Genomic DNA, 19,872 nt, shown 5'->3' on the forward strand with positions numbered 1-19,872 from the left:
TTAATTCGTAATTTGAAAAAGAAAAATTTTACCGGTTCTCAATTTCTCAATTTCACGAGGGAACTCTGCGAATTGGCAACGGCAATGGAATTCGTCCAGGAGGTTCATCCTCCTGGTAGACACCATGATCAATTTTTCTTCGCTTCTAGAAGGCTAAAATTAAACTCCAAAAAAAACAACGCTTTCTTCGTCGTGTCGGGGTGGTAGTAATACGCTAAAAATTTTTCAAACCTGTGCGCGAATATTTCAATTTTGAATGAACGCTTTGTCGAAAAGAAAATTCCTTTTTTCTAATTTCGACTCGACTCGCTTAACGCGAACGTTTTGATCGCGAGTCGAACGAAGGAATCTTCGTTCCAATAAGAAAGTCACGAAAAAGAAGAAGCCGATTCAAGTGGTTTATCATATATGTAGGTAGATATAAAGCTATGCGCGATAAAACGGTAGCTGAAACTGATTTTGAGGATCGACGGTTGAGCAAACGACTGCAAACAGGGGAAATATCGCAGCTGGCCAACAATCGAGGAATAACAAATTATTGTTCCAGCACTAGCGGCGCGGTAATTATGACACACGGTATACTATGATTTATAGGTTAACTCGTGAATATTTTAATCTTCGGTCGAATCATAGCATAATATTTGAACTTTTAAACAAATTGAGAAACCTATTTGTATTTGAACAAATTCGTCGTATCACTGACGCTTAATTAGATTCTAAAAAAGAAAGTTTCCTCGTTCTAAATAATTTTTCTTCGACTAAAATAACCCCAACGACCGAGAAGCGTAAAATTACTAGACGGATAAGCTATTGCTAATGGAGAGTGGAGTATAGACAGTGGAGACAGTTGAGCAATTTTTTAGTCGCCCACCAAGCTGGACACTGCACTGTCGCGATAAAATGGAAGCACGTGCGTCACAAAGGATACAATCCCTAGCGTGAGGCTCCAGCAACTCTATCGTAAAGGAAGGAAGAAAGAACACAAGTACGTGAAACACGTTCTGTCTCATAAAACGAACAATTTTTCACATTACTGGAACGAGTTAATTTATTTTGGCGACAATTTTTCAATCGCGACAAAGCGCCTCTTCTATGGTTTCCGTGGATACACGTGAACACACTATAGTATCTGTAGTACTTTCTCATAATCACGCATGATCGAACGAGAGGAAACAGTCAACTCCGACACGTCGTCGAAACTCACGGCCACGATACTTCCAACGACACAAAACGTCGTCCACTATATATGTAATTGCAAGTTGCGAGAAAAAGTACTATGAAACAACGGATTTTGATATTTACGTTGATATTTACGTTTCGATGATGTCTTCGATCGAGAATTACGTTTATACGGATGAAATTTCTATACTATAGCTTCGATCTCTTACCGAATTAGCGTGAAAATCAATCACCTTCGCGATCACGCTAATCGGTTTTACAATTGCGAGTACTAGAACGAAAGGCAGTGTTTACGTGCACCATGGAAAAAACGACGTAAAAAACCCCGCCGCGTACGGTGCGCCGCGTGCCGCGCGACTGACGCTACTTTAGTTCGTGGACCCACCATATTCCCTACCCTCTGCCTTTCTCTCCCCCCTCTTCTCTTTCTCACTCACTATACTCTGCTCTTTACTACCACTCATAAATTCATAAGCATCTGAACACTGATGAATTTCGAGTAACGTCGTATCGATATTACTAAAATCGCACGAGCTAATAATAAACGAACCAAAAATGGAATTTATCAATTTCTTGCAACAATAAATTACACGATCGAGAATCAATAATTAATAGAGCGATACGCGTACGTACATTATATTAAATTTAAATTATTTCTTTAAAAATCCTTCGCGTCGTTTAGGTTAGTCAAATTGGCATTCGTACGAATCTGGTTATTTGACTCGAAGTCATTGGAATAAACTATGCGTACAGGACAAAGTTCGTTAGCGAACCTGTTTATGTATTTGTTTCCTCCTTTATTGCTTCTCTATACTTCGAATACACAGATGCTGCGTGAATACACGTAATTCTCAAATTTCACAACTCACGACTTCTAACCCAGTAGATAAATAAGGTACGTATCTGTTCGAGTCTTTTCGTTCATCGTAGACAATGGCTTCGCGCGTTTGAAAATTTATGTCGTCTTCGGCTTTTGAAAGAAACAAATCAGGACGAAAAGAAAATGGAATCGCGAAGAAGCTTACTCACGGCATGTTTCGAGGAATCGTATCGTTTACGAAACATTCGGAGAACAAACTATTCGCTGAGAATTATACAGTTTTGGTACAATTATACGTCTTTCGGTCTGTCTTTCCATTTTTTCCGAAATGCCAAGTTACAATCATTTCTTTGAATCTAGCGATTTCACAGATTTACTTTCTTTTTCTGCTTTGTACTATCTTATAACTGTTTTTGCTACTGTGAATGCTTCTGAATGCGTGGGAATACTGTTTACAGAAACACCGACCGCGTCATCGCTCCTTTCCTTACTGTTAAATCTCTTCCGATGATTTGATCTGCATCTGATCAGTTACCAGTCGTTAGTATGTTTAGTATATTTAGAATATTTATTTTTTTGTCAATGTCTATTTGATATTGTTCGTATAATCGAGCCTTTCCTGTCCTATTACACGTATTATATACCGTTTTGTATTTTCTAAAAACCGATTGATCGAACTTGAACAAAGAATCTGTTTGATATTTGAAGAAATAATTAATAATTCTTTGATTTTACCAATATACGTATTAATTTTCAAATAACAATGAAAAAGATAATACTGCAGTTAAAATTAATCTCCGTTGCTCCCTTCGTTTTGAGACTTGCGTATCTTCTTATTCATTCGACTGAAAATATCCACTATATTTCGAGTGCTCTCATTCCTATTTATACATATACTCACGGACCAATGAATCGTATTATACAAAAGAATAAAAATCCTCGGTTTAGCTAACTGACCGCTAAACCCCGGGTACCATGGTTACCTACATTCGAGCCTGAAACACCCACACATAGCGATGGCCGTATGTAGCCGTCACGTTCTCTCGAACTTTTCATCCAGTCGTCTTTTTTTCACTTTCAAAGTTTCAGACCTTCATAGGGACCTCGCGAGTTTGTATTTCACGAGAGCGAAGTCATTTTCAGAACCGACTAAAAAATATTTCACATCTTTTGCAGAAATACTGAATTTTACACTGTATTGTACAAAAAGCATCGCATTGTGTCGAGTTTCGTATGGGAAGTACGTTAGATGTGCATCCTAAAATTAAGTAAGAGAACAGAGACTGTTTTCAGGTTAACAGCTTGTTTCCTACTTATTGCGACAGTTATTTACTTACTTTTGGAGAAATTGCCGGGAATAATCATATCCATAGCTTAACGGCAATGAATTATCATACGTTTAAACTTTACACTCGAAAATTATATTTTACGACAAGAATTAAATAAAGAATTAAAAAAGAAAAATCTGATTTATATCGATGCCTTTGCTTATCGTTCGAAGTTCGTCCATATTCGTCGTTGTAGATACGTCGACGCTTTATAGGATACGTATTAGTCGAATAAAATTCGTTTGAACGTTGAAAATACAGATATGGTCGCGGCGACTGAGAAATACATTAGTCAAAGGAAAACGGAGAAGGAGAAAGATATAAAGGAGGAAAGAAGACGAAACAACAAGTGTAGAAACCTAAGCATAGTTAACAATGGTATACGCAACTCAGGGACAGTTGTATCAATATCAATATCTGAGAAGAATAACGTGGGCCAACGACCAGCCGTTTCCCGCAAGATAAAAGCGCGTTAGGCCAAGAGATACGCCATGAATTCATCCTGCCGAAGACGAGTGGGTGTGTTCTACCGGAAATACAACACCGGAACCGCGGCAAATTACAGCGCTAACTCAACGCTCCTCCAATGTTGCAATTACAAAATTACTTTTTCGAAAAGAAATGTTTAGCGAAAGATTACATTCGCATCCTACGTGACACGCCAAACTCGTCGTTGTCGCGTCGTGTTACGGAAAAAATACTGATCGTAAGAGTCGTATGTGATGCGACGCAAAAGAGTAAAAAAATATATATAAGGACGAACGATACGTAGCGGATATCTGTGTATCGTGTGAAAAATACGCGCGCGCATGCTATCTTTATTTATACGATAAATTCTTTTATCGATATAATAAAAGTAGCGTATAAATAAAAGAAACAATGATTCGACCGTGGAAATTTCATATACATACGCGATATAAAAAAGACCTGTTCTTGTATGTCAAACTTGCATAAAGAGTTGTGAACGATCCAAATAAAGAGACGAATAAAAACATTGATATAGGAATATCAAAATGATTCATAAACATACGCGGCACGTCGGAAGTCACTGATTGTTTCGAAGGATGGTGACCTCTGTCTCTCTGTCTGCCACAGGTCAATCGCCTTTTTACCAATTAACTTGATCCCTCTGTCGTCGTAAATTAAGCAACAGCTCTTAACTTACTCACCTACTGTATCTAAAAATTCAATTGCCAACTAGAATTGTTTCAAACGTAGTAGCCATTAAGATGTATACGGTATACTTCTCTTTTTCAGTCATCTAATTTATCTTAACACATTTTTAATCCCAAAAACGTAAATATAACATCCGTTCAGATAGATCTTACTTCACAAGATCACTCGAACGATACTGTCAGATTCTTAATCGACTCTATTCTTTAACATAATACCGCATATCGTGTTGTATGCGTAAAATGCGATGTATCGTGCAATATAGAAATATAAAGCGGATAGAGTAACATAAGAATCGAAAAATCGAATTTCAAGAGGAACGATGATGCTTTCACGCGTATTTCTCAGCTGTTCTAAAATAATTGCGTTGAATAAATCATTAGTAAAATAATGAAAAATACCAAGTGACTATTATTAATAATAGAATATTATATATATACAATGAAATAAAATTGGTAGTTGGGGTTCTGTACGTATGAATGTAGTTTGGCAGCCGGCGCGACGCGATGCAATGCGATATCATTGACTAAATGTAAGATAGACCACGGTCCTATACATACACAAGTCTGAAAATTCCCGTGGTGGGGATAATTTTACAAATCGGCCACCAGCCGTAGCGCTGCAATCGATTCGTTAAACTTTTGCATTTAACGCCATCTTCGCCACTCTTACCACTGTAGGTAACTAATATAGACCGAACTATTTTTCATAACCTTTCCTAATTTATCTAAAATAAACGTATAATATTTCGCGTGGCACAGAGGGATGCTGTTTAAATAAATGTAAATTTACACAATAGAGTAGAGTTCAACTGCGGACATGGCCGTGTTGCAGATTATAGACACAAGGCGCGCTGTACGACGAAATCTAACGAATCGATCGAAGCGCCTTACTTGGGAAATATTTTCTGCCCGCTAAAAGCCTTACATTCTTACATGTAACTACAAATGGAGATAAAATAAAAAAATAAAAAAAAAGAGAGGCTTCACGACGCCCCACGAGAATTTCCAGACCTGTATCTACGACTGTGTTGCATTGGGGCGTAATTTGTCCGTTAGGATTATCGATAAATTGTACGGCGAGTTTCTGAATCAGGATACCTACTTACCTATATGTACTTGATGTCGTATGAAAGTAGGAAAGGTAAAAAATTCACATTTTCGTGTTTGGAACGTGTGAGGTTACATTTTTATCTCAAACAAATCGCAGTAGTGCGCGATGCTTTCTTAAGTATTATAGAAGTGAACAATTTTATATTTCGTTACGATCATAGGATATCTTGTTCCGTACTTTATTTATAATTTATAATTTATAATTTCATTTAGTTTTTATTCAAACCGGTACTACGCTGAATCGATAATGTCACACGCAACACAAAAATCGTATAAGGAAGTCACTGCTTTAATCAAGGTGGTCAGTGATGTCATTACAAACGATTCGCATTTCTATTTCTCCAGCCATCAAACAGGTTGTAAAATAAAAAATTTGAGCTTGCATTGTTCAAGTATAATTAAAATCTCAGATTACAACACATAAACTAGCATTAAAATCGTGTTTGTTAGAATTTTTTCATGTTTACGTTTCGTTCTTTACCTTACTTTGTCACTATGCTCGCTTCGTGTATTTGTCCACTGCATAATACGATCTACGTCTGAACTAGAATTTTTTAATTTTGTTTATATATACAGAGCGATTCCACTTTTCAGTCAGAATTTGCACAGTTGGTTAAATTTCAATCGATAAGTGTTAAACTTTTATATAAATTAAATTTAAAGTGTTATGTATGCTTTTAAAGGCTTTATGCTACAGATGGTCTAGAAAACAAATTTACCGACAATTTGATACGTGTAGTTAAAATTTAGCCATGCTTCTTGATATCTGGACTGTTCTTTCGTATAGTGTATATATTCCATAAATTATTTTCACGTGTCTTTCGAGGATTGATCGAATGTCTCTTCGATTCTTTAAGCGGCGGATGGGAATATTCTTTCTGTTTCAAATTTCAAATTTTTACTCGGAATTAAAAGATCAGCGAAATAGCTCTGTGCTTCTTGAAAATAGGATTACGAGACGAATTCGTAGACTGGACAATTACACGCGATTTCTAATACGTGGTGCATAACTGCTGAGTATTCTTTCGAGATTGCGTTTGTTTTTAATTGAAAAATTCCACGTGAGGAAAGCCCATCAGGGTCTCCCGCATAATCGCCTCCTCGTGATGAAACTTATTCAGAGATCGTTGTATTTCTCAATGTATGATTCCAGGTCCCATAAAATGCGATACCTATGTAACCTATACCTTGTCTGTTTTATTAAGTAACCAATTACAAAAATAATGATAATTAGACTGCAGATTTTTGTACATTTATAGGAAATTTAAACGCGCAAAATCACACAGAATAATAACAGCAAAGTATAATGCTTCCTGTAATACTTGACAGGTAAAGAAATTCTACTTCTTTAATTGTGTTTTCAAAAATATAAATTTGCATAAAAATCCAATAATAAATAACCACGAGGTAACGCGAAAACCCGATTCATATCCAATTCGTTGTATTTATCATTCTCTTCACAAAGTAATTTACATATTATATGTATCTTCTAGTAATTGATCTTTTAATTGAAATAAATTAACATTCAAAATTTATCGGTAAATTAAATTAACAAATAATAAATACATATGTTACTTTCATTATACCACTCTAATTGGAATCATCTATGTGCGATATAATTAAGGATACATCACGAATCGGTAATTGTAGCGTTAATTGGATAAAAGATGTAATACGATTCGCTCTACGTAGTCGAAAAAGTTTTCGACTGTACGAAAATTAACTTACACTGCCTATCCATTCAAATTCATTCGCATTGGGCATGAAAAGTCACCCGTTAAAAACCGCGAATGGCCGCTATACAAAATACGTTCTACGGTTACCAGTAATCGTAAATGCTCAGAAATACCACGCTAATCCCTCGTCTTTCTTTTTGCCTTTTTTTGCCTCCTTCGTATTCCAACTTGGTAAACGATACCTCTCACAGCGGGTTGTATTCTAGCAGACCGACTTATAACGAATACTATCTTACGATGAGATCTGCTCTCAGCGGGCAAATATGCACCTGCAGCTTTTTATGCCTCGTAAATCGATTAGATTCCGTTAGCTTTTTTGGTTATGACGATTGAAAATTTCATTTATTTTAGATCTGATGTATCAAATGTGGGAGAATGTTAGTCGACGTTAGAACAACGAATAACTATTGGAGATAATATTCTTGTCGGTTATTTTCCAATTATTCGAAAATATAAAAGGCGATATTTTTAAAACATAACCGCGTCACGCATCGATAAAAGTTATATACACTTGTTAAGAAAGCTAATTCTGCTATCTTTTACCCAGTGAAATATGTGATAATCATAACGAGTATACGAAGAAAATGCCTGCTACAATGCGATAAAGTATAAAGTTCAAGTATATGCACGCAGAGAATTCAAACAGTGTCATCGCGATAACGCAATCTTTAAGTAAAAGGGAACGTCAGGCAAGAAATCCGGAAACTAACCTGCAAATGTTAACGAACTCTGTTTACACGGAATACTAATTTAAGATTCACTCAGAGTTAAGGTACCTGCGGCTAAGCGTAGCATACCTTGGACTTTATTTTCTCGGAACAACCAGCCATGTTATCCTGTTTCCCGATATCTTCCGAATAATCGCAATTAATTGCCAGACGAATTGAATATAACGGTCAATAACGATCCTATACCGAATCCTGTTATTCATGGCGGATTCAAAATACTCGATTTAATTATTTAAAACGACGAGAAATTCGTCCACAGCCTAAGAAACATATCGTAGGAAACAAAACATTCTTCGAACGATATAACGGATTTAAACGAATCGCCCGACCAGTCAAACGTTCAACCGCCTTATTGGCAAAAAATCAACGAGGATGAAATTCACCCGTCGCCGATTATCGCATATGTTTCAACGAAATTCTTGCATTACGAAACTACCCAAGCCTTCGACTTCCCTCGAATGCTAAAATTTCTATAAATACGACATTTTCTTGAAGCTTAAGCTGATCCAGGGAAGAAGGTTACGCGAATGTTCCAATTACGCCTCTATGTTTTCACGTGGTTGATAATTAGAACGATAAAAAGAAAGAAAGAAAGCGAGTAATTTTCGCAAACTGTGCGATTAAAATTTCAGAGAAACAAGACGGCGATCCGGAACGTCTCTGATAAAAAGATATCCGGTAGTGCTAGAAACTAGTCTTTCCGATGATCTCTTTCATTCATGTGGTTGAATCAGAAGCGATGATACGCGGCGACGTAACGTTGTAGCCGGTTGGGCGCGGACACCCGATATATAAGAGCAAGCCAGTCGGTTGGCGAGCCACAGTGCGGTCCGATGGGATAGGTACAACCGATTCTCTAGTCTAGTAGCGTGTAAGATCCCAACAGGAGAGAACGTGCCAAGTTCCAACGACGCGACGAACGATGCTGCATTAACCGCGTCCGGAAACGAAGAAACCATCGTGACTTTTCCTTTCTTCGGATAATTATCGCGAAACTGTTCGAACCAACGATTTGCAGTGTCTGTTGCGCGACAATCTTCTCGAATGTTTGCCATTCGATAAACTTTTCCATCTAAATACAGAACAGGTGAGTGTTTCGTACCAAATTGATCTTGATCGATAAGAACATCGAAAGTAATTGGTTCGCAATTGGGAAATCGATACAGGTGATCGTTCATCGCCAGGGAACAAATCTCGCGATTGAAATACGCGGATCGTAGACATTTAGAGAAGAATAGGAAGAAGAATCTGATAGGTAACGATTTTCCCACTTCTCTGTGCGAGCACGTGTACTTACGTAGATCTTCCGTTTCGCGTGTAACAAGCCGGCGAGTTAAAAATCTTCTTTCAAAATTCTTCTTTCAAAGTTAGATAATTCGTCGTGTGCGTCATTTTCGTAACGATAAATCACGTTTCCGATCGAACGTGTCTTACTATCGGCGAGACATTTCTCGAATTCGCGTAATTTCTCGTTTCAAGCTTATGCAAAAATTCTCGACAAGGGACGTTTCTTTCGTTCATTGAAACGAGAGCGTGGGATATAAAAGTTCGAGAGCCGTAACAAGATTTGTTGCACGTCCTTCTAAAAGTCTGGTCCTACTATGCTGAAATAGAAACTTCCAAATTGTATAAATAAAGCGGAAGTAACAAATCTGATTACAACAGAATGCTGACTCGCGTTTGCCCTTTAACTCATCGATTAAGCCGATGAGCATTAATAAAAAGACTATCGCAAATTGAAACCAACAACAAAGATAATAATACTAACAACGAATAGCGTTATCTGCGGTTGAAGTAAAGATCAACGATTTGGTCAAGATAATAATCAATAATATAACAAATTAGATCCAGCAAAGGACTAGAGTAGACGATAAAAGAATATTTTAAGAACAAAGATAAAATATTCGATAGCGACGAAGCATTCTCTCGTCTAATACGGTCTAATACAAGCGTATCGTGCTCTTGCAATTGGTCAGGAAAAGATCGAAATTTTCTGTACACATCGACTTTAGCAAAGCACAAACAACTACGAGCAATCGATGTGCGAATACGTTTCTTTGAATGTCGACGAGAAATTAAGGATCGTTTAGCGGTGATTCCGCAGGTATTTGCGAAGCATGCGTATAATCGCATGTACAATGGTAAATAATTGGACTGTCGATACCGTCTGTGAAAATATCATTCCCATCGTTACAAACAGTGGCAATTGTTACATTCTCATGATGTCCATTCGTAGAATTAGGGACAGCGACGACGGTGTGCACGTGCGACACGAGGAAACGATTTGATGCTTTGGGAAGGGAAGTCTGCTCTCGTAGGAGGGCACCGTGCCAGGAAGCCGATATTGATGTGAACGAGACCCTACGGTACACACCAGTTACTACCTCCTTTTATATTAAGTTAACCCATTAATAACCAGCATTAATTTTTTATACACGCGGCCGAGGATGTTGCCTCTGTCGATCGGATGCAACGATCGATAATTAGGATTTTTCATGCCTTCGATCAAGCGTCTTTAACGAAGTCAATTTTAGAGTTTCGACGAACAACAAAATTAAGAATTAGATACACGTAGTTGCACGTTTATCGTAAATAGTCTCGAACATTTAATATTTTACATTTAACGTACATACTTGACATTACGGATTTCTAATTCTTTATCGTTAACCGATATCGCTGACTACTCGTATAATTGAATTCAAATACACAGCACGAGCCTAAATAAAACGTTACAGGCTATTTCCTCAGAACCAACGCGGACGTCGATTTCATTTTTCCTATTTTACTCTTCGATGTTTCTAGGACGATCGCGAGGAGGCAAACATTTATCTTAAACGATTGCAATAAATTCACCGTTAATAAAAATTCCTTGTTGAAAAAGTACTTCGCCATAGTTTCTTGCGTTTCCAAAGTAAATAGAAACGTAATCTTTCGTTCGGTTATTTCGTTTCAGGAAAATCACGGAAAAATGTGGCGTTTAGTGTTTCTTGTAATTAGCGCGGTAATGGCCGGAGAATCGGGTCCAGAAATTGAATATCCCGAAACTCCGATAGAATATTCACCTCTGCCCCAGGAAGAGGATATGCCCTCGCCACTCCCGGGAATGTTATATCCACGGGAAAGTGAATCGCGAGAGGTAATTTGGAATTTCTTATTTCTATCAGCGGTACGCGTTGCTTTCGTGTCCGAAATTCTAATAATAAAAAAGCTTTAGCTACGATATTAACATGTCAAATCGCTCATTCGACGATTAGATTATTCAATGATTAAATTTAATAAATTCGTCTGTTATTAAGGTGAAATCTCTAGATGGTATGTGGGATTTTGTCATTTCCCCATCAGGAGACGCGCTAATGGGTTATAGAGAGGCATGGTTTGCCGATGAACTATCGAAGGTATCGTAAAACAAAAAAAAAAAAAACATTTTTCATTTCTCTTATCGTTAAAGCAAATATAGTGTATTCCTATCGATTTAAACAAACGAAAGTAACGTTAAAGTAATACGAAAAGAAAATCGTTTCACAATATCTGTAAGTAGATAGTGGATTCTTATAAAATATAAGAACGTATCAAAATACGTACGAACACGTGTATATAAAAATATTCAAAGAATATTCAAAGTCGTAATATCTGATAGACGAGATAAATTTTTATTTACGTTTTAACTCTCTCGTTGTATCGATAGAAATATAAATTTGCACGAATATGCGCGATCTACCGAGAACGTTAAAGTCATCGATTGCAAATTGCTATGTTAGATATACCGTATACCTAATACCATACACCACATACATATATATCATAATCATCAATTTTTCATTAAATCGTAGTCTTATCTTAGTAAGTATTAAATTACAGAAATTAGATTTCGGAAAGTTCAAAATGTAAAATAAAAGGTACAGTTTAAGATGACTGGCAAATAGCGAAAGCGATACATTTTGCTTAATTGTACCTGTTGCATAAACGCGCAGAATCGAAGTTGCGTAAATATAAGTTTTACGAAATTATACGTTGTCAACGGGGATTCACTTATGTAGGTGTGTATACCGTTTCGTCTAGGTAGGAAATGTGATGCAAATGCCAGTACCTTCGTCGTATAACGACATTACAACCTCCAGGGATTTGAGAGATCATATGGGCGGCGTTTGGTATCAACGATCTTTCTTCGCACCTCCTTCTTGGCGAGAACAAAGAGTCTTTGTCAGATTTGGTTCTGTCAATTACCTCGCGCAAGTGGTAACTATTTTACTTTTCTATTATTTTGCTACTTTGCTATTTTTACAACAATTTTTTCTATCCTTTGGTAACGATTTGGTCGTACGATCGACACAAATTCTTAAATACAAAGAAGATGTAACGAACGGCAAATCATCAAACTTGAAATAGATTTATTATTAATATTTGATACGCAATCCTTTTTTTTATAACAGCTCTCAGACGATTACGCATTGAACGTAGTAATATCTTCGTGATTTTTGGACCTACTTCGCCCCATTCTTCAAGGAATACTCTTGCTTAGACGTAATACGATGCGTTATAAATTTGTTTTCCCAATTCAGAACAAAGATACACTGCAGGATTTAGATTTGGTATATTAAAAATGATTCACTGTCCAACAGTATAGACTGTATATGTTTGAGATGATTATACCGTTGAAAATAATAGTCTTGTTCCACATTTTATATTTCCCCGCTTTAAAATATTTAAATAATCACATTTGTCCAGGATATATGACCTCCTACGTCAAGAAAAGCTCATACAACCCCGTACCATTACCCCGTCACCCCTGTGTTTGATGGCTTGGACAATGTTTTATTCATCTAATTCGGTATTCGGTTTTCGTCATATTAAAACCCGTCCATCACATTGAAAAGATATGAAACTTGCTTTCGTCTGAGAACGGTATTTTGTCCCAGAATGCTATATTTTCGTATATACATAATTAACAGGGAACTTCGATCATATATCTTTTCTTACTTTGCTAATTCATGGTATTCGTCTTGCAACTCTTGATTCATATCCAGTAATTCTCAGTGGACTTTCAACTGTTACGAGGCGTCTTTTCTTAGGTTCGCTTTTTACTATTCCAATTATTTCCGAGGATGTAATCTTAGGTTCTTCTCTTGTTGTATCGACTATCTTTCTTTTTCCTCGGTCTGTAAGCCCCTGGACGTCCGCTTCGTGTGCCACTTGTTACATCTTTTTTGCCAAGGAATCGTTTAATCACACTTCTCACGGTATGCGGTTGGGCACATAAAAATCTCCAGCCGATGGCACGGAGACGCAGAGTTGTCGGCCAACTTCGGCCGGCCAAAGACTTTTACATGCCTAAACCCATACCGATACTTCCTTTCGAAAGGAATGGTACGACCGAGACGAATAAAATGGGAAGAACTTAGGGCGGCGTTGCCTTGAAAAATAGATTTATCGTTATTCGCAGTGTCCACTTCGAGCCTGACAAAGTTCGCAAAGAAATAATAGTTGCCAACGTTACTTACACGATGGTGGGCAATGTCAATTTTTCTCACGTTACAGCGGGCCATATTCGAAATTCTCCAACTATTTCTTCGAACTTTGCCAAACAGCGGTATGTAATGCCGACATTGTCTGGGTAAAACAGACTCCGCATACCCTGCGGACTTCGCCCGCAACATATAAATACGTATATCGTTTGGTTATACATACATACATATATATATTTTCCTTTTGTATTCTAGTGGATAAACGATGATCTGGTAACCAACCATGAAATGGGTCATCTTCCGTTTGAAGCTGAGATATCTTCGTATTTGATTTATGGCGGTAAAAATCGCATAACCGTCGCAGTTGATAATACTTTGCTTCAAACTAGCGTACCACAAGGAAAAATTATCTTCACTCCCGTCGATAATGGAACGATACGCCTGCAAACTTACACTTTCGATTTTTTCAATTATGCTGGCATACACAGGTAAGCGTGAAAAAGTCAGAGTTTATACGATTTTTATATTCTTATATCTTTCCAATATCAACAAGATATATCGAGCGCTTTCGATACTCGAAACAAATCGAATATAGCTTTGCTTACACAAGGTGGTTGGTAACTGGTGGTACAAGCGGAAAGGGGGTGATTACAAATTTTTCGTTCGAGGCTTTGTTTTCGAGAAAATCGTTGTCTCGATTGACGTTATTTTTTTAATTTTTTAAATTTTTAAATTTTTAAATTTTTAAATTTTTAAATTTTTAAATTTTTAAATTTTTAAATTTTTAAATTTTTAAATTTTTAAATTTTTAAATTTTTAAATTTTTAAATTTTTAAATTTTTAAATTTTTAAATTTTTATTCTATATTTTCGACTTTTTTTCGCGTAGAATCACCCCCTTTCCGCTTGTACCACCAGTTACCAACCACGCTGTACATAAATAGCAAGGAATGTAAAATAGCACAAAATGTATATGTGTATAACTGATTTATAACTATCAAATGAAATTTATATTACGTAGTAAAATGGCCTATTTGTTGGCCTTTCAAAAAGTCTCGCCTTTCTCACTGATGCGTAGAAACAACGGTGACAAAATAGATTCATAGGGATACATATTTACGAGACGAACAAAAGCAAAGTAACAGAGCGGAATAATTTACGCGGAATAGTTGAAAAATACGTGCGAGCAAATTTACCGGCTTTCACCGCAGCGATAAGATATCAGACAGAGTTAACGTAACGTTTCCAAATTACAGACCAGTTTTGCTGCATACAAAACCACGCGTCTATATCGAAGATATCACTGTAAAGACCGGGCTAATCGGTGATACTGGTATCGTAAAATACATAATTCAACCGGCAGGCCTGCAGGAGCATGAAATTCCTATCTGTAGAGTAAGCCTGTTCGATGCCAAGGATATTTTAGCTGTACAGGAGCCTATTTACGGACTTTCCGGTACGCTAAAGGTACCATTTCCTAAGCTCTGGTGGCCTAGGGGTATGAATCCTAGTCCTGGATACCTTTACACCCTAAAGGTATGTAACGTATACCCTATCTCTTTTCTTCGTTGTTCTTCCTTATTCCTAAAATAAAAGTAGCACAGTGGTTTAAACGATTCTTGCAAATTATTATCTTCTATCTATATGTCGACCAAAATTTGCCCAAGCCTGCAAAATGGATTGCAAACGTAACCAGGAATAACATTACGATTTTAAGGTTACATTGTCGGTGGCGAATGACAGCAAAGTAGACGTCTACAGGCTTCCAATTGGCATCAGAACATTGGCCTGGACGAATACGAGTTTATTACTAAACGATAAGCCCGTGTACATGCGAGGATTCGGTAGACACGAGGATTCGATTCTGAGAGGACGCGGTCTCGATTTAGTCACCGTTGCTAGGGATCATGAGCTACTACAATGGATCGGTGCTAATGCCTATAGAACCAGTCATTATCCTTACAGCGATGAAGTACTCGATACTGCCGACCGGTAATCCATCCCCACTTTCTACTTTTTATCGTATGAAAATATCCAATATTACCGATGTATAAATTACGTGTCTTTTTTTTAAACAGTTTTTAATGTAAAAGATCAAGAAGCGGGATCGGGTAAAGCCGAGACCGTGCAATAAGAATAATCGCGTATATATTATATATCATTTATATAAAAAAATATCACATAAGTCAGGAGAGGTCAGCATACTCTTCAATTCGATTTTACCTTTGGCTGCTACATATATCTTTTACTTTGTTTGTTTTCCAAAGGTTAGGCTTTCTCATCATCGGCGAATGTCCTTCGGTAGACACTGAAAATTTTTCACCGATTCTTCTTGCACGTCACAAAGACTCGTTATCGGAGCTCATAAGGAGAGATAAGAATCGACCGTCGGTAATTATGTGGTCCATCGCAAATGAACCCAGGACGCAACTTCCGGAAGCCGGTGAATACTTTAAACAAGTTGCTCATCATACGAAATCACTCGATCCTACCAGACCAATTACTATTGCCATGGCTCGAGCAGTTCAGGTTACTTTCACAAACATTTATATCGTTTAGTCGTTATCGTTTTCCTCGTAGAATAGAATGTTCCAAAAAACTATGTATCGCGTCTTTTCTCTCGACGAAATCTCGATATAAAGTCCACGTTTTTACACTCTTCAATGATGAATTTACCCAGTACGTGGTGGCTGAAGAGCGAATGAAAAAAAAAATTGGTTTTTTCGCAAATTAGACGAATAACAGCTGCGATTGCGAAATTTCAATTGTCGAATCGAATTGTATAGAATTGAGTTTGAAATGTCGATACTTTATTCTTTAAAAAAGTGTTCTGTACATTTGTTGCGTAACTAAGCGAATTTTCTTCGATATCGAACGATTTTTTTCCAAATACATGCGTTAATTTATAAACATTAATACATTTGACTCGAATCTTCGATAAAAATCAGATAATCATTTTGTAGGAAGACAAAGCAGGCGAATACCTTGATGTAATTAGCTTTAATCGTTATAACGCTTGGTATAATAACCCAGGTCGGCTCGATACAATAACGACCAGAGTTATAGAAGAGGCTGAAGCGTGGCACAGAAAATATAATAAGCCTGTGCTCATGTCCGAGTATGGAGCTGATACTATGCCTGGATTACACGAGGTAAGTTATCCAGTAATTACATGGAATTCAAACCAAATCAAAAACAGTAGCATCTTTTAATTTTTTTATGCTTTAGGATTTTCCACGTTGCAAACTTATGACTTAAACATCAGAAGTAATTGTCAATATATTAATATTAATGTCGACGATATTTTATTGTCTTTCAGCTAATTACGAGATCTAATTACATCTTTCATTCGTATTTAGTTAGTTGAGTTAATCCTTTTGCCGATGCGTTTTGTATTAAATATTAGTAAATATTTCACTAGGAATAAAATATCATTTTGAATCTATATATGTATTGTTGCTATCTATAAATTGTTAACAATTACTTTAGTATAAATAAAATCTTTTAAATCTTAATTAAAAGAACTTCTTTGGACTGTAGTTCAAATTTATTAACACTGTTCGTTATTTTCCAGTTGCCTGAATATATATGGAGCGAAGAGTATCAGAAAGAAGTATTATCTAAACATTTTGAAGCCTTTGATCAACTAAGAAACGAAGGATTTTTTATTGGGGAATTTATTTGGAATTTTGCCGACTTTCGAACAGCTCAAAGTAAGCAAAAGTATCGAGAAGAAAAAAACAATTAAAGCTATTAATTAATACAAACACTAATAGTCAATAATAAATTTATGTTTATAGCATTCATTCGAGTAGGTGGCAACAAGAAAGGTGTATTTACAAGAGATAGACAACCAAAAATGGCAGCTTATCATGTTCGAAAAAGGTATTATTTTCTTCAAAAAGAATTGGACGGAACAGAAATACCGACAGATCTCGAAGATTATATATCGCTTCACTATTCTTTTCATTCAAGGCTTTAATCTTTTAGTATTTTGCTATTTTTGTTAATCACTTTTTAAAGAGAACAATTTGTTATTTATCTATATGTACACATTGTATCAAAATTATTTGCTTGTTTGTTTCTCTTGGAACATGTAATCTTCGTCTTTATGAAAATGCTACCATCCCTGAAGTCTAAATATTGCCACCATTATATAAGCATACATCAGTTATTACCATTTTATGTTTAATAAATACAAGTTTTACATTGATTTTTTAATAAATGTTTTTATACAAAATATAACCGGAGATTTATGTTATTTCGTACCTATTTATAACAATTTAAAAATTCATTTGATTAACTCTAATGCTATTTAAACTAAAGAAAAAATTTTCTAGAGGAAATATATTACCGATTATATAGATACAAAGAAGAAGAAGTATAAATATATAAAAATATTTTATCGTAATTTCCTCGTACGTGTTCTAATGTGATATAGATCTATATATATTAACATGATTCATTGTTAACTTCAGGTTCAACAACTTTCAAACAAGCATCTGCCATTTCTACGAATATTGGTTCAGTCATAGCTAAAGCGATAGCTCTTGTTGGATTCTTATCTGTTAAAATTGCACGCATTATATTTCGTACATGCGGATTCTTTAAGCAGTTCTTCAATTCTTCGCTGTGATGTAACTGGTTCAATTTTTCAATGGGAACTGTGTCTTCCGTTGGAAAATCATAATTAATTTTATTCTTCGTATCTTCTATAACTTTGTTCTCCTGAGACTTCGGTGATTGACAATTATTCAGTTTATGCTCCTTACAGCAACCTATGGAACAACTAATACACACAATAAACTATTAAACTAGAGAATAAAGTTGTCTTTAGGGAATATTTATACTTTTAATGTACCACTAACATATAAATATGTCCATATAAAAAAGTTTATCAATTTTGATTAAAAGAAATCTGTTCTTATTATCTATTCTGATAAATCTTCGCTAAACATAAATAGAATTTTCTTATCTCAAAACTAAATAAATACAAACTAATAACAAATATTGTTACATGTTACTATGCATTATCATATTAAATAATTTATATTTTGATTAAAATTACAACATTATCGTTTACAACATGTCATATACATATGATATACATATGTAAATATATTCATATTTCTTAAAATCATTACACATTAAAGCTTATTTAAAATATTGTAACTATGAACATAACCTCTATCATACTTACTAAGCTTCTTCACATACAGGACATTTATACGAACATTTCGTTTTCCCACATATGCAACAAATATTTGCCATGATGATAACCACACCGGTATACCACAGAGTTTTAAACAATTAAATATATCATTCAAATCATTACGCACTTTATGCATCTACCATTTGTGATTGTTTACTTTTGACCGCGTGACTATGACAAAAATTGACAACTCGAATGATAAGTTAAATAATATATTTAAAATATGTTGATTCTATCTATCCATCATTCTATCAAATATAAATGACATAATTAAATTGAATATAAATAAAACTTCATAAAATCAATTTCCCGTGGCTGTGCATGTTTACCGTTATTTTCTTGTCTGGCATTTAATGTCGAAGTTAACATTCTTGCCATGATCCGTAACTATTTTCATAGAGAAAAGTCAAGACTATTCAAACGCGATATTAATATTTACAACATCATTAAAATTAAACAATTTGCTTAGCATCTAAATAGCTTGATTTTTAACGTATAATATATCATGTGTTCGAAAATTAACAAGATATCCTATTGTGTTAACTACAAGTGCGTTGATCATATAGATTAAAATGGAAATATCAATCTTCCATATTTTTTCAACGATAAATACATACGTATTTATATTAGATATGTTTTTATTGCTATAGAAAAGAATTAAATAAATTCTAATTTCTAAGTTAATCGACACAACGAATGTATAATTTGAAGGATTCAGATACAACAAATGTGGTTTCTTTCAATGAAAAGATTTCAGAAAAAGTCTATCGTCGATCAAAAGGTATTTTAAATTGTTTTGGAAAAAAGTGTTATATAAAATTATTTTTATTCGTAAGTCCATGTACGAACGTCGTTCATTTATTTGTTATTTCAGGTCTCACTGACAGCTTACAAAAAGTAGAAAAATTAGAAAATAATAAAGTAAGTTTAATGATAAAATATATTACGTTTTGGGAAATTTTATATTGAATGTTATTTAATAATTTACTTAATAAATTTATTCTCTTAAAATAACAGCATGATGTATATCAATCACCAGAAATAAATATTAGGAATATAAGAAAGATCAAATGTCTACCTCTAAAATTTCAAAAACTAATGAGTCCAAGGAAAAATACAAAAT

General features: G+C 35.3%; 3 protein-coding genes and 1 long non-coding RNA gene across 13 annotated transcripts in view; 1 reads left to right on the forward strand and 3 right to left on the reverse strand.

Annotated features, from left to right (window-relative positions):
• Positions 1–1,544, reverse strand: part of Mmp2 (Matrix metalloproteinase 2) — a 108,205-nt gene extending 106,661 nt beyond the window's left edge. For 2 of the 7 annotated variants that reach the window (XM_033338075.2, XM_076621784.1), the window contains exon 1: positions 1,315–1,544. The gene's annotated coding sequence lies outside the window, so the exon portion shown is untranslated. Of the gene's footprint in view, positions 1–32; positions 1,279–1,302 lie in introns of those variants that run through there. The other 5 variants (XM_076621783.1, XM_076621789.1, XM_076621786.1 and 2 more) reach the window with 4 other exon arrangements.
• On the forward strand, positions 888–17,782 carry LOC117158824 (beta-glucuronidase). 4 transcript variants are annotated; one of them, XM_033338156.2, is made up of 13 exons: positions 8,809–9,163; positions 9,243–9,331; positions 10,313–10,442; positions 11,030–11,212; positions 11,373–11,471; positions 12,136–12,312; positions 13,794–14,026; positions 14,794–15,073; positions 15,255–15,529; positions 15,805–16,066; positions 16,501–16,689; positions 17,112–17,250; positions 17,338–17,782. In XM_033338156.2, the coding sequence occupies exons 4-13, from the start codon at positions 11,045–11,047 to the stop codon at positions 17,517–17,519; spliced, it is 2,004 nt and encodes a 667-aa protein (XP_033194047.2). In that variant the 5' UTR covers positions 8,809–9,163; positions 9,243–9,331; positions 10,313–10,442; positions 11,030–11,044; the 3' UTR covers positions 17,520–17,782. The 4 variants fall into 4 exon arrangements, with proteins under 4 accessions (XP_076477892.1, XP_033194047.2, XP_033194044.2 ...); XM_076621777.1 differs by lacking the exons at positions 8,809–9,163; positions 9,243–9,331 and adding an exon at positions 888–985; XM_033338153.2 differs by lacking the exon at positions 9,243–9,331.
• LOC143303195 (uncharacterized) lies at positions 12,450–13,800 on the reverse strand. The gene is made up of 2 exons (XR_013059281.1): positions 13,575–13,800; positions 12,450–13,486 (listed from the first exon to the last, which is right to left on the reverse strand). It is a non-coding gene; the product is annotated as an uncharacterized LOC143303195 (long non-coding RNA).
• LOC117158825 (zinc finger HIT domain-containing protein 3) lies at positions 17,705–19,098 on the reverse strand. The gene is made up of 2 exons (XM_033338159.2): positions 18,738–19,098; positions 17,705–18,326 (listed from the first exon to the last, which is right to left on the reverse strand). Exons 1-2 carry the CDS (start codon positions 18,806–18,808, stop codon positions 17,990–17,992), a joined length of 408 nt encoding a protein of 135 aa, XP_033194050.1. The 5' UTR covers positions 18,809–19,098; the 3' UTR covers positions 17,705–17,989.
• Positions 19,099–19,872: the final 774 nt, after the last annotated feature.

This window comes from Bombus vancouverensis, chromosome 9 (genome assembly GCF_051014615.1).
Source record: "Bombus vancouverensis nearcticus chromosome 9, iyBomVanc1_principal, whole genome shotgun sequence".
In the NCBI taxonomy this organism is placed as follows: Eukaryota; Metazoa; Arthropoda; class Insecta; order Hymenoptera; family Apidae; genus Bombus; species Bombus vancouverensis.

Coding starts and splice junctions, on each gene's coding strand:
- LOC117158825 (XM_033338159.2), bottom strand. CDS start 18,808: ATGGCAAATATTTGTTGCATATGTGGGAAAACGAAATGTTCGTATAAA. Junction 18,327..18,737: donor CCTGTATGTGAAGAAGCTTA/GTAAGTATGATA, acceptor TGTGTGTATTAG/TTGTTCCATAGGTTGCTGTA.
- LOC117158824 (XM_076621777.1), top strand. CDS start 11,045: ATGTGGCGTTTAGTGTTTCTTGTAATTAGCGCGGTAATGGCCGGAGAA. Junction 11,213..11,372: donor GGGAAAGTGAATCGCGAGAG/GTAATTTGGAAT, acceptor TCTGTTATTAAG/GTGAAATCTCTAGATGGTAT. Junction 17,251..17,337: donor CGACTTTCGAACAGCTCAAA/GTAAGCAAAAGT, acceptor TTATGTTTATAG/CATTCATTCGAGTAGGTGGC.